Genomic DNA, 11,083 nt, shown 5'->3' with positions numbered 1-11,083 from the left:
GGGTTGGCTGTACCTTTCTCTGCTTTTGAAGGCTGTGTCAAGCAGCCATGATAGCTACTGAGCTCTGTTGGGGGCAGAAACAGGGCAGGCAGCATGAAGTGAGATATCTTTGCGGCAGAAGATGGGGTCTTGCATAAAACACCACTGTGCTGCCAGGGAAGCATTGCCACCAGGTCTGGCTGTGTGTCCTATACTGGAGCTTGGACCCGTGGCGAGGAGCTCTGCAGCTGCCTGTGGTTACCCACCTGACAATAGGGAAATGCTTTCTTTTCCTTGAGAGAAACCTCATTGGAAGCAGGTTGTTTTGTGAAGCCTCTGCAGAGGTGGGTTTCTCAGCAAGGTGGGATTTCTGGCTGTAACATCTGCGGCACCTTAGATGGGGCCTTTCCTGCCCCATCTCTGCAGTGAGCCAGGCTGGGAAGAAAAATGCTTCAAGTAGAGGTTCAGACCTTTCCCTTTGAGACTTGAGCCTTGCAACACTTGCTTTCCTCATCTTTAATTACTCCCAGCCCAGTGGACTGCAATGCCCTCCTTATTGCTGCCTCCTAAAGCCAGCTCTTCTTTTTGCCTTCTTGCAAATTAGACCAGCCCAGCAGCCCAGGAGTGGTTGTCCCTGGTCTAAAGAGCTGCTGGAGTGGAAAAGAAACCAGGCTGGAAGGCTGTGGCATTTTGCTGAATTCCAGTAAAATGTTTAAGCAAAAAAATTCCTCCATCATGTCTATCTTGAGTGGCTTTTGCATTTCCTCTGAGGAGGAGGGACACTGAAGGCCCGGCAGCCCCCGGTCATGGGAAAATGATGCTGGCAGCCTGCAGGGATTTGCTTTTGCCTCGTGCAGTCCGGACAGGGAGGAGACTTCCTGGGAATGTTGCAGGCCGGGGTAAGGAAAGCCCCAATCCCATGGGTTGAGCCGAGCCCCCGCCATGGATCGCAGGATGGGAATTGATGGGCCAGCAAGCCCGCGGCTTCGGGAGGCTGCTGTCACCCTGGGGCTCGCTGCCGAAAGCAAACCTCCAGTGGTGCCTGCCCGCTCGCTGTGCCTGATTCACGTCCTCTACCTTCATGACTTTAGCTAGCTGTTAAGTCACTTTAAAGCAGGAATTGTTTCCTTCTGCTGCTTCTGCGTGGCCAGGTCAGCGAGGGCTGCAGTGCTGATGGCCGTGGCCATGAGGCATCTTCCTGCGTGACAGCAAGGAACAGTCTGGCTGTGGCTACACAGTGTCAGCTCGCTCCCGAGCTGCTGCACGGCTATTTAAATACCACCCTGTTTTCTTATCCACCTGGGAGTCTCCCCTGCCCTCTTGCTCTCTCATTCTCTCCTTTTGCTGAGTTGTTACAAAAATTTACTGCCTAAAGGTCTCAGGGCCTGCCTTGCAACCAGCAACGCCCACAGGCGACCACAACGTCTGGCAGCCTGTGCCGGCAGCTGGGCACAGAGTGGGTGAGCTGTAGCTGGACATCCATGGCCCATGGCTGGCCCTCGACCGCCGGGATGTGAAATACCATCAGAATAACTTAGAAACTGCTGGCTGGTAAAAAGAGGTGTTTTCTGATGGTACAGTGTTTTCTTCTGTAGTTTGTGTTAGTTGTGTTTTCTTTGCGTTTTTAACCATCGTTATGTGCTGCTCTACAGTCCTTTATTTCCTCCCCTGGAAATGTCCATCTCACGTTTATTGAAACATGAGATTTTTCACTGCAAATCTTATCTTTCAGAACTCTTAAGGAAAAAAACAAACAAACAAACACCAAAACACTCTAGGACTGGGAACAGTGACCTGGTCCAGGGTCCTGTCCCCAGGGTGACAGCTCAGTCCCAGCAGCTCCTTGCAGAAATGGGGCTGTTCCTCCACCCTGACACTGGCGATGGGCTTGGGTGCTGCAGAAACCTTCCTGTCTTGCTGGCTCTTGTTTGCTAGTGAATTCGTGGCTGGTCTGTAATTCTGGCAGCTGCAGATAGTTCAGTTCCTCACCCCGGCTGCTCCTGCCATCCCTCTGCTGGTATCTCCCTGGTGGAGTGCAAACCTCGAGTAGAAAAATTCTTGATAAACCCATGAGAACTGGGAACAGCAGAGGCTTTTCATGGCCCCATCCAGCTGGAAGAATATGGGGTTTGCTGTGGGCGAGGTGGTCAGTGCAGCTTGGGTTTGGGTGTTTGGTGCCACATTGCCTTGCAGGCAGAGATGCACAGGGGTAGGGGCCCTGTGGGGCAAGGTAGAGAACCTCCTGGTTTAGGGTCTGGAGAGTAAGAAAACGGGGGCTGGCATTTCAGGCTGCTGCACGCCTGTATGGGGAAAGGCTCCCTCGTGAGAAGGCAGCTTGTCCTCACCTTCCCCAGCCCACACCTGGGTTCATCCTGGCAGAGGACATGGACACCCCACAAAATGCTCGCTGTGAGATCACTTGGCTGACCAGCTCCTCCCAGAACCTCAGATTTGGATCATGGTGACCAGACAGTGGTGAGAAACAGGCTCAGGTCCCTGTCCTCTGCCAGGCTGACCAAGCAGGTAGCGTGGCCACAGGTGATGGCATGTCCCTGTGGTGGAGCTGCTGCTGGCTTCCCAGGCTGTGCATGTGTCACCACGCTGGGCTCTGTTCTGCCCAGCAGCAGGTCTGCTCCGGGACTTTTCCTTGTCCCATGGCAGGGGACCAGGGTGGATTTTGTGTACCGGCTATGGCGATGCTGCCCAAAGGCAGTACCCACAGCACAGAAACTGCCTCGGTTCTTCTGCAGCTTCCTGTCAGCTGCTATGGGCTCCAGAAATAACCGGGGCTAAGCCTGCCCTGTGCCACAGCTGGGCAGATCCTGGTGGTCACCACCTCCAGCTACTGGGGACGGGGCCTTGGGCCACGGGGGGCTTGGTGAAGAGGCAGAGCAAGAGGAAGGTGAGACCTATGGACAGATGCACCTCCCAGAAGCAGACCACTGCTGAGGCAGTGCATGATTACCTGCTGCTGAGGCGGGTGCCAATTGCCACTCCAGCTGGGGATGCTGCCAGGTGGCAGTTGTCATCTGGAAAGCCCCTGCCACTCCTTGGCAGCCAGGTCATCCGAACCGGTGATCGGCCCGGGTCGCTTGTGACATGAGCATTGGTATGAGATTGAGATGGTTTCGGATACAGGCTTCCCCCCTTCCTCTTTCAAAATGCCCTCCCTTTGGCCCCCTCCTGCTCATGAACACCCAGCTGACTTGGCTGGGTGAAAGAGCACTTGGGGGTGCCCCCCAACAGCTGCCACTGCAGGCAGCACCCCAGCTCTGGCCGGTGTCACCCCCAGGGCCATCTCGGCTGCCACACTGCCCTGCTTTATAGCAAGCTGGCATTGGGGTGGGGGATGCATTTTTGATAGGTTGGGCTGTAATTCACAGCAGCTGCTTTATCACCCCCAGGAGATGGGTGACACCTGGGGCTGAGATGCCCAAACAGCCCACTGGCTGCCAGTTAAAGGCTTTTGCGGCTGAAGCCATTGCCCCTCCCCAGACAGCCTCGTGCAGCCCTTTCTGCCCCCCAGAAATACCCTGTGGTGAGTGGAGTGCTCCAGTGATGGTGCCTGGGTCTGTGCTGGTGTGGGTGGATGCTCCTGGACTGGGTCTCCAGCCCCATGGGGATGCAGGGGTGGGCAGCTGTGACCTCCTCAGTGATTCCTGTGCCCCACAGGGCTGAGAGCCGGCCCTGGCTGGAGGTGCTGGTGATGCCTCCTCGCATGACACTTCTCATGGCCGTGAGTCAGCCTGGCATGTTTGTCCCAAGCAGGGCTGGAGTGGGAAGTGCCTTCACCTGGAACGCTTCTCTGCTGGCCATCGAGCAGTGAGGCAGCCCTGCCTGCATCGGTGTGGCACCCCGGACCCCCACACACTTGGGACCAGGGGACCACAACATTGTCTGAGACCAGAGGATGGTGACGCTGTGCTCTGGCTTTGCAGGGATGCCGGGCTGGGAGGTAGGCGACTGAATGGCGGGCATGGAAGGGAGGGGACCCTACCACATCTACTACCCTGGTAGTGACATGGAGAAGAATGGAGCCACGGCCTTTGAGCGGCTGGTGGAGGAGAACGCCCGGCTGAAGGAGAAGATGCAGGGGATCAAGTCTATTGGTAACTGCTGCGTGGCTGGGGGAAAAAGGCTTGCATTTGGGGCAGCTCAGCCTGTGGTCGCTGAGCCTGGGGGTTTCTTGCTATATTGAGAAGGGGGGCTATAAGAAGCTGAGGGTCTTGGCACTGGGGCAGTAGCAAAGATCTCCCTGTCCTGGGGAGTCAAGCACAACGTCTAGGCTTTTTCATATGGGGGTGCAGAGGGAGCAAGGCTTTTCCTGAACTTCTGGGGTGCTTTATGGTGGGATAAATTGCTGCAGGAGGGGGGAAAAAAAAAAAGCAAGTGATGGAGGAGGGTCAGCTTCCTGGAGTCCTGCAGCAGCAGATTGGAGATGCCTGGATCTGTTCTGCCCTTGATGAAAGTCCCCACCTCCCACAACCCCTTCCAGGCCAGGGGCTTTTCCCGCATGTTGATTACAGACCCTGTTGTTGGGTGCTCCCCACAACAACAGAGCTGTGCTGGCATTGAAACATCCCAGACAAGTCATGGCACCCCCTTTCTCTTCCTCGACTGCCTTCCCCCACCCACCCCTGGTTTTGCTTTCGGTCTCGTGACCTTGCTTCCGCTTTTGAGTCCTGCTTCTGCCGCTGAATTTCCACCTGTCTCGTAATTCCCGTTGTGTCACCATGCCCCTACCTGGGACCAGGACTCACTGGCATAGGAGCAGCTGCCAGGGTGGGGGGAAGATTGTATTGCTAGTGCCAGACGCCCACGCTGGCAGGCTGGACCCCGCACCACTCATGCTTAAATTCAGCTCTTCTGGGAGATGCGCTGTTGCCCTTCAGCCTCCTGTAACTAGTCCCCTGTGTGTCAGCATGGGGGACTCTGCAGCCAGTGAGCCCCTGATACAGCTTTGCCATTGGATTTGGCTAAGGAAAGTTCTTTCTGGATGAAGAAGGACCATGCTGAGCACTCTTCCACCCAAGCAGGGTGCTTGGTGCTGGTGAATGGAGCTGCTGCAGGACAGGCACTTGGGGAAGGGAGCTTGAGTGTCTTTCTGTTGCCCACAACAGGAGAGTTGCTGGTGGAGTCCCACGTGGAGGCATCCAAGCTGCGGCAGAAAGCAGAAGACCTCGTGAAGGACAAGAAAATGCTGATAGCATCGTCTTCCTTGGAGGACCTGGTGAAACCTGAAGGTAGGAGACAGGAGGCTCGCTGAGGAGGGATAACCCAATGGCTTGGCATCCTGAGCTCAGGAGAAGGGAGAGGGTGTGAAGGAGACTTTCACAAGGGTTTCTTGCAGCCCTCATTTTCAGAGTGTGTCAAACCACTGCCATCCTCACTTCTCCTGGAGGGAGGTTTCTCTCCCATCCCTGTAGCTGGGGAAGAAGATATTCATTGGTGCCCAACCTTGCAGTGTGCCTGCTTTCTGCATCCCTGCACCAGGTGGGGAGAGGTCCTGCTCTCCAAAAAGCTCACAGTTATGTCCTCTCCCCTCTCCGCAGCTGTCGGTCCTGATCCCAGCTCCACACAGGCCACCCCGGGCAGCACCCAGCCGGACACAGAAGCACGGAAATCTCCTCCAAGTGTGAGTCTGATGAATGCATGAGCTGGTGCTGGCATGGCTGGAGGGAGAGACTCTCCATCTAGTTAAGGCAAAAGGAGACAGCCTTTAGCCTCTAGAAACAGGGATAAATCTGAAAGGAGAGGTCAGCTTCCCTGCTGTGGTCCCATCCTGCCGGTCCCTGCCTCAGCATGGTGAGCATCCTGGGCCACCGTTTTCCAGGGAGATGTAACCTGGCTGCCTCCCATTGCAGGGATCCTCCTCGGAGTTTGAGATCGTTGCTGTTGAAGCACAGGGGTTTCCCCAGGAGAGCGAGAGAGTGGTGAGTGGCCCTGGTGCTCCAGGATTCAGTGGGTGGTGGGTGGAGAGTTGAGCCGGTTGCTGTGGGATGGTGATGCTGGGGTGTGGAGGGTGTGCAGGCAGACAGAGAGGCACCTCAGTGGCATTGCTGCTGTCAGGGCTAGGGGACCTGTGTCAGGGTGAACCTTGGGCAAACTGCAGAGGAGGAAAAACTGCGCCTGGGCGTTCCCAGAGCCAGGCCCATGTATGGCCCCAGGACAGTGCTGGTGCTGCAGTGCCCAGCCTCTGCCACCGATGATGATGAGGGGACCTGGCCAGTCTGCAGGCAGGAGGGAACCACGCAGCCTCATGGCTGGTCCTCCCCATGTCTCGCTGTGGCCAGAGGGCTCGGGAGCAGTGGTATGTGTGCCCCAGTGTGTACTGCTGCTCTCGCCTGGCCAAGATGGGGACAATGTGTGGGCTGCCCTCCAGGGGCTCCCGAGTACAAGTGGTTGGGCTGGGCTGCCTGGACACGGGACCAGCAAAGCAACCCCAGTCAGATGGGGACACTGGTGTCTCCAGGTGCCACGTGGCAGTGACAGGAAGGGCTGTGATGACCTTAGGAGCTGTCAGCGATGCCCTGATGCTCGCCTCCTGACACTCGCACTGGGTGGGAGGACCAGGTCTCTTCTCCAAGCCCCATCATTGCTGACAAGGCACCTCCATGTGCTCAGTTTACTATCACCTGAACATCCCCCTGGCTGGCACTGCCCTGTCCTGTTCTGCTCCAGCTTTTATGTTGTGCTGGAAGGGAGGGCAGAAGGGATAGGGAGCCCAAGGGGGACAAACATCAGCTTGCATCACAGTGTGCCAGTAAGGGGACATGCTGTCATTGCACACCCCTGTCTGTCTTGGCCAGAGAAGCTCCAGGCAGGGTTGAATCTTGTTGGACCCTCCTGGGGTGGAGGTGATGGAGAATGAGATGGCATCTGCTTGGCAATTGGCTGCTGGTGCCTGAGCTGAGTGCTAGTCCTGTGCTTGCACCCAAACTCTCCCAGGTGCTCTAGCAGGACTCGGATCCTCACTGCCTCCCCTTGCCAGCCAGCACTGATGGGAGGAGCTGGCCGTGCTGTGCCCTGCACACACCCTCCCATGGCAGTTTTGGGGCTGTAAACCCCAGGGCTGGGGTCCTGGGGGCATGCTGGGCTTCTCGCCCCAAGTAGTGCTGCCCAGGGCATTCCCACGGGTGAGTCAGCAGGGCTGGGAGCAGAGCGGGCAAAGGTGTGCCAGCAGCTCCTCCCCGGCACCGTGCCAGGCTGTGTTGTGCCAGCGGTGTCTCCTAGGCAATGGAGGAGCTAACCAGCCACACCAGGGGAGGGCGAGCCCCTTGGGGACACCTCTCATGCGTAGGTAGGGGTGTGCCGTGACACTCGTGGGTGTGCCCTGACCCAGACTCCCAGCCACCGTTTAAATCCTCTGCGTCACCCTCTTGGCTGCCACCTGCCAAAGAGCCCGGGTGCCCGGTGCCTGGTGTGCCATGGCAGGCAGGGGAGCTGCAGGGCAATGCCAGGGGATGGGAGGAAGGAGGAGATGGGGGCTGGGGTAAGACCACCCCTCACACAGCCAGACCTCAGCTCCCAGCATGGAACAGGGCGTACATGGAAAGGACAGTCTTGGGAGCTGGGATTTCTGGTCCTGGTGCCAATGGGGAGAGCTCAGCGGGGAAAAGGGATTAGAGGTGGGGGTGCCTCCATTGCTATCAGCAAGCTGGGAGCATGGGGAATCCATGGGCTGGGAGAGCTGCCGTAACGTCCCCTTCCACCCGGAGACTTGGTGTCCCATGTCCAGCAGCTGGGAATCAAACCTGTACAAAGCCAACACAAGTTTTCAGCATAACAAGAGCAGAGTCTCTCAGTACTGGACCATCTTCCCCTCACAGCCCTGAATGGGGGACAAGGCTGACCTGCACTGAGAGGGAACTTTGCAATGTTCCCTGGACCGGTCTGACCACACCTCATCCCCTTCCTGTCTGCAGGAGTTGGAGCAGCCTTCAAACGAGGACACCAACCTGCTGCCACAGCTGCAGCAGCTGGAGAACACGCTGAGCGGCTGCACCAAGGAGGCCAGCAAGGACCAGGTCTTCGTGCGCATGGGCTACATGGCCTCTGAGCTCAAGCGCCTGGCTTCCAAGGTGCACAAGAACGAGCAGAGAACATCGTTTCTGCAGGTGAGTGAGGGCTGGCGGGCTCTTCGTGGGGGTTTTTCCCATTTTTTTTCCCACCAAATCCCTCCTGTCCACCCCAAGGTGGACACCCACCCGTGTGCCAGAGCTCAGTGGGAGGTGGTGGCCAGGCAGGCTCCTGGGCTGGCAGTGGTCCTCACGCAGCCTGCATTCCTCCCCAGACGCTGTGTGAGACACTGCACAGTGAGAACAAGGAGCTGCGAACCAAGCTGGAGCGGGACCTGGAGCAGAGAAACCAAGCGCTGGAGAAGCTCAGGTGAGGGTGGGCAGTGGGTAGGGGGACAGGGCTGCCCTGAATGTTTCTTCCCACTGACTCGGCCCTTCCTACCCACAGGTGTGAGAACCAGGAGCTCCGGAGGATGGTGACACTCAGCAGCCAGGACAGTGGAAAAAGAGAAGCTGCCGAGCAGCAGCAGGTAAGGAGGCAGCGTCATCCTCAAAGAGGGCTGGGAAGGAGGCAAGGAGCTCACTGGTGCATCAGCAAACATGGCCTCATTTTACTTGAGCTCCCAGTTTGTCCCAGTATGACCAGCAGGACTTCTCAGGGTCTCGAGGGGATGGGGGAGGCCATGGGAGGGGAACTGGCTCGTGTTTAGCCAGCCTCGGGCACAGCCTCTGCAAAAGCCCTGAGGGTCACCCCATGCGCGTCCAGCAGAGCGGGGCCGCGGTGGAGAATGCACCGGGCAGAGGAGAGCTGGAGGCCAAGGAGAAGAAGGTGAAGATCCTGGAGCACCAGCGCAGGGAGGTGAGGATGGGGCTGGGAGGGAGGCACTGCCCCAAGCAGCGTGGGAGTGGGCAGCAGGGGTGTGTGGCTGGGACACGGCGAGATGGGGGCAGGGCTGTAGGGTGGCAGGGAAGCACTGCTGGAGCCAGGAGCTTTACCCAGCTGGTCCCTGAGGCACTTTTGTGAGGGGAGGCTGCTGGGGAGACCACCATGGCTGGCTTGGGGCAGGGGTTGGGCTCCCCTTCAGCTGCCCCTCTCTCCCCGCAGCTGCTGGAGGTGAACAAGCAATGGGATCAGCACTTCCGAGCCACGAAGCAGAAGTATGAGCAGAAGGTAGGGCTGGGTGTTTGGGGGCCACATCTCTGCCAGGCACCAGCTGGCGGGGCTCAGAGCAGACCAGCTGTGGAGGAAGGTTTTGGGGTGCCTGTGCCTCCTCCCTCCGGTGTGGATCCCTCCGGGCAGGCCAACATATCTGCTCCTTCCCGGCAGGTCACAGACCTGCACCAGGAGCTGGCTGAGGCCCGCAGGGCACTGACCGAGCTGGAGTCAGAGCGGGAGCAGAAGCAACGGGATTTCGATCGCAAGCTGCTCCTGGCCAAGTCCCGGATTGAAACGGAAGAGGTGAGTCCCGCAGGAAGGGCGGCGGGGAGCTGCCGGCCCTGTCGCCCTGCCCTGGCTGATCCTTCCTCCCTGGGCCCTGCAGGCTGAGAAGGAAAGGCTGGCCATGGAGGTGAGGGACCTGCAGCAGAGGATGCGGTTCCTGCAGGAGCAGCTGGCTCCGGTCACCAGGCAGCGGGAGTACCAGGAGAAAGAGATCCAGAGGCTGAACAAGGTGGGGGCCAGGGCAAAACCCCTCCCTGCAAAATGTCGTTTATGTTCTCTGGCTTCTTTTCCTCTCTCAAATCCAAAACTGACCCTGATCAACCCCCTCCTGCCCAGCTCCTTGCCCAGGCAGGAGCTCATGTCAGATGATGCCCATCACCTCCCCGTAGGCTCCCCAGAAAGGAGGATGGGGGCCTGTAGTCCCTCTTGCTCAGTTGTACCCACTTCCCACATTGGCCATGGCTGGAGATGTCGTGAGCACAGCAGCCTGCTCTTACTCCGCTCCCTGCTTCTCCTCTTCCTCTCCAGGCCCTAGAGGAAGCCCTGAACGTCCAGGCCTCTCCACCACCCATGTTTGCCATGGAGCCAGTGGGGAAGGTTCCACAGCAGGAGCTGCTGACCCAGAACGAGCTCCTCAAGCAGCAGGTAGGGCAGGACACAGAGCTGCTGGAGGCAGGGAGGGAGCTGTGTGCCCTGGACCTTGCTGGCAAAGAGCCTGGTGTGGCTGGGAGCAGCCTAGCTGTCCTAGCGGGTGTCTGCCATGGTGGGGGTGGGGGTGGAGGGGAACATACCGAATATAGCATCCTCCAGGCCTTCAGGAGGGACCACAGCAGTGCCAACCCCCATGTCTAGGGCTTGGCATAGTTGGTGGGGTCAGGGATGGCAATGCAGTGATGGGGAGTGCTTGGGGGAGGTGTCCACCCTCAACCAGAGGCACCCATGCCCCTCCCTTCCCCCAGGTGAAAATTTTCGAGGAGGACTTTCAGCGGGAGCGGAGTGACAGGGAGAGGATGAATGAGGAGAAGGAAGAGCTGAAGCAGCAGCTGGAGAAGCTGCAGAAGCAGCTGGTCCTCTCCAACAACCAGGTGAGCAGTGCTGGGCACCACAGGCAGCACCTGGGAGCCCCATGTCCCTTGTGTGTGCATCAGAGGGGTGCTCATCCCTGCCTCGCAGACCCATACCCATCTCGAGCAGAGGTTGAGCTGGGACAGAAGGAACAAAGCAGTGGTTTTGCTGTCATTTGTCCCTGCCAGAGCATCTCCTTTCACTCTTCATTCTGGCCCCCTCCTGGGGATCTGATGAGGGGACTGGTGCAGGCATTTTTTGCAGCACCCCTCACCTCATGGACATGGGAGGTGGACTCTGCATTAACCCTTCCTTTCTCCCAGCTGCGAGCCTCCAAGGATGACTGCCAGAGGGAGAAGGAGGAGAAGGAGAAGCTGAAGAAGCTGCTGAAACAGCACAAACAGGTGAGGACAGAAGAAAAACCCTTCCGAGGAGGAGCTGGGGGCTGCAGGCCTGACCTCAGTCCCCTGTTGCCTGTTGTAGGGGCAGCTCTGAGCTGGGTGACATGAGGGGGTGGTGGTGGAGGTGGTGGCAGCAGTGGGCTGCCCTCAGAGCTCTCCCCAGCATCGCCCTTGTGTCC

General features: G+C 58.3%; 1 protein-coding gene across 1 annotated transcript in view; it reads left to right on the top strand.

The window, feature by feature from the left end:
• The first annotated feature begins 3,907 nt into the window (after window positions 1-3,907).
• Window positions 3,908-11,083, top strand: part of TNIP1 (TNFAIP3 interacting protein 1) — an 8,099-nt gene continuing 923 nt past the window's right edge. Inside the window, exons 1-14 of the mRNA XM_010178788.1 lie at window positions 3,908-4,088; window positions 5,100-5,222; window positions 5,532-5,614; window positions 5,844-5,912; window positions 7,905-8,096; window positions 8,273-8,367; window positions 8,446-8,527; window positions 8,764-8,856; window positions 9,103-9,168; window positions 9,325-9,456; window positions 9,539-9,667; window positions 9,967-10,083; window positions 10,398-10,523; window positions 10,827-10,922. Coding sequence (XP_010177090.1) covers window positions 3,947-4,088; window positions 5,100-5,222; window positions 5,532-5,614; window positions 5,844-5,912; window positions 7,905-8,096; window positions 8,273-8,367; window positions 8,446-8,527; window positions 8,764-8,856; window positions 9,103-9,168; window positions 9,325-9,456; window positions 9,539-9,667; window positions 9,967-10,083; window positions 10,398-10,523; window positions 10,827-10,922 — 1,545 coding nt within the window. The 5' untranslated portion in view covers window positions 3,908-3,946. The remainder of the gene's footprint in view (window positions 4,089-5,099; window positions 5,223-5,531; window positions 5,615-5,843; window positions 5,913-7,904; window positions 8,097-8,272; window positions 8,368-8,445; window positions 8,528-8,763; window positions 8,857-9,102; window positions 9,169-9,324; window positions 9,457-9,538; window positions 9,668-9,966; window positions 10,084-10,397; window positions 10,524-10,826; window positions 10,923-11,083) is intronic.

Source organism: Mesitornis unicolor, unplaced genomic scaffold (genome assembly GCF_000695765.1).
Source record: "Mesitornis unicolor isolate BGI_N332 unplaced genomic scaffold, ASM69576v1 scaffold33912, whole genome shotgun sequence".
NCBI classification, from domain to species: domain Eukaryota; kingdom Metazoa; phylum Chordata; class Aves; order Mesitornithiformes; family Mesitornithidae; genus Mesitornis; species Mesitornis unicolor.
This window is presented reverse-complemented; position numbering and strand designations above follow the sequence as displayed.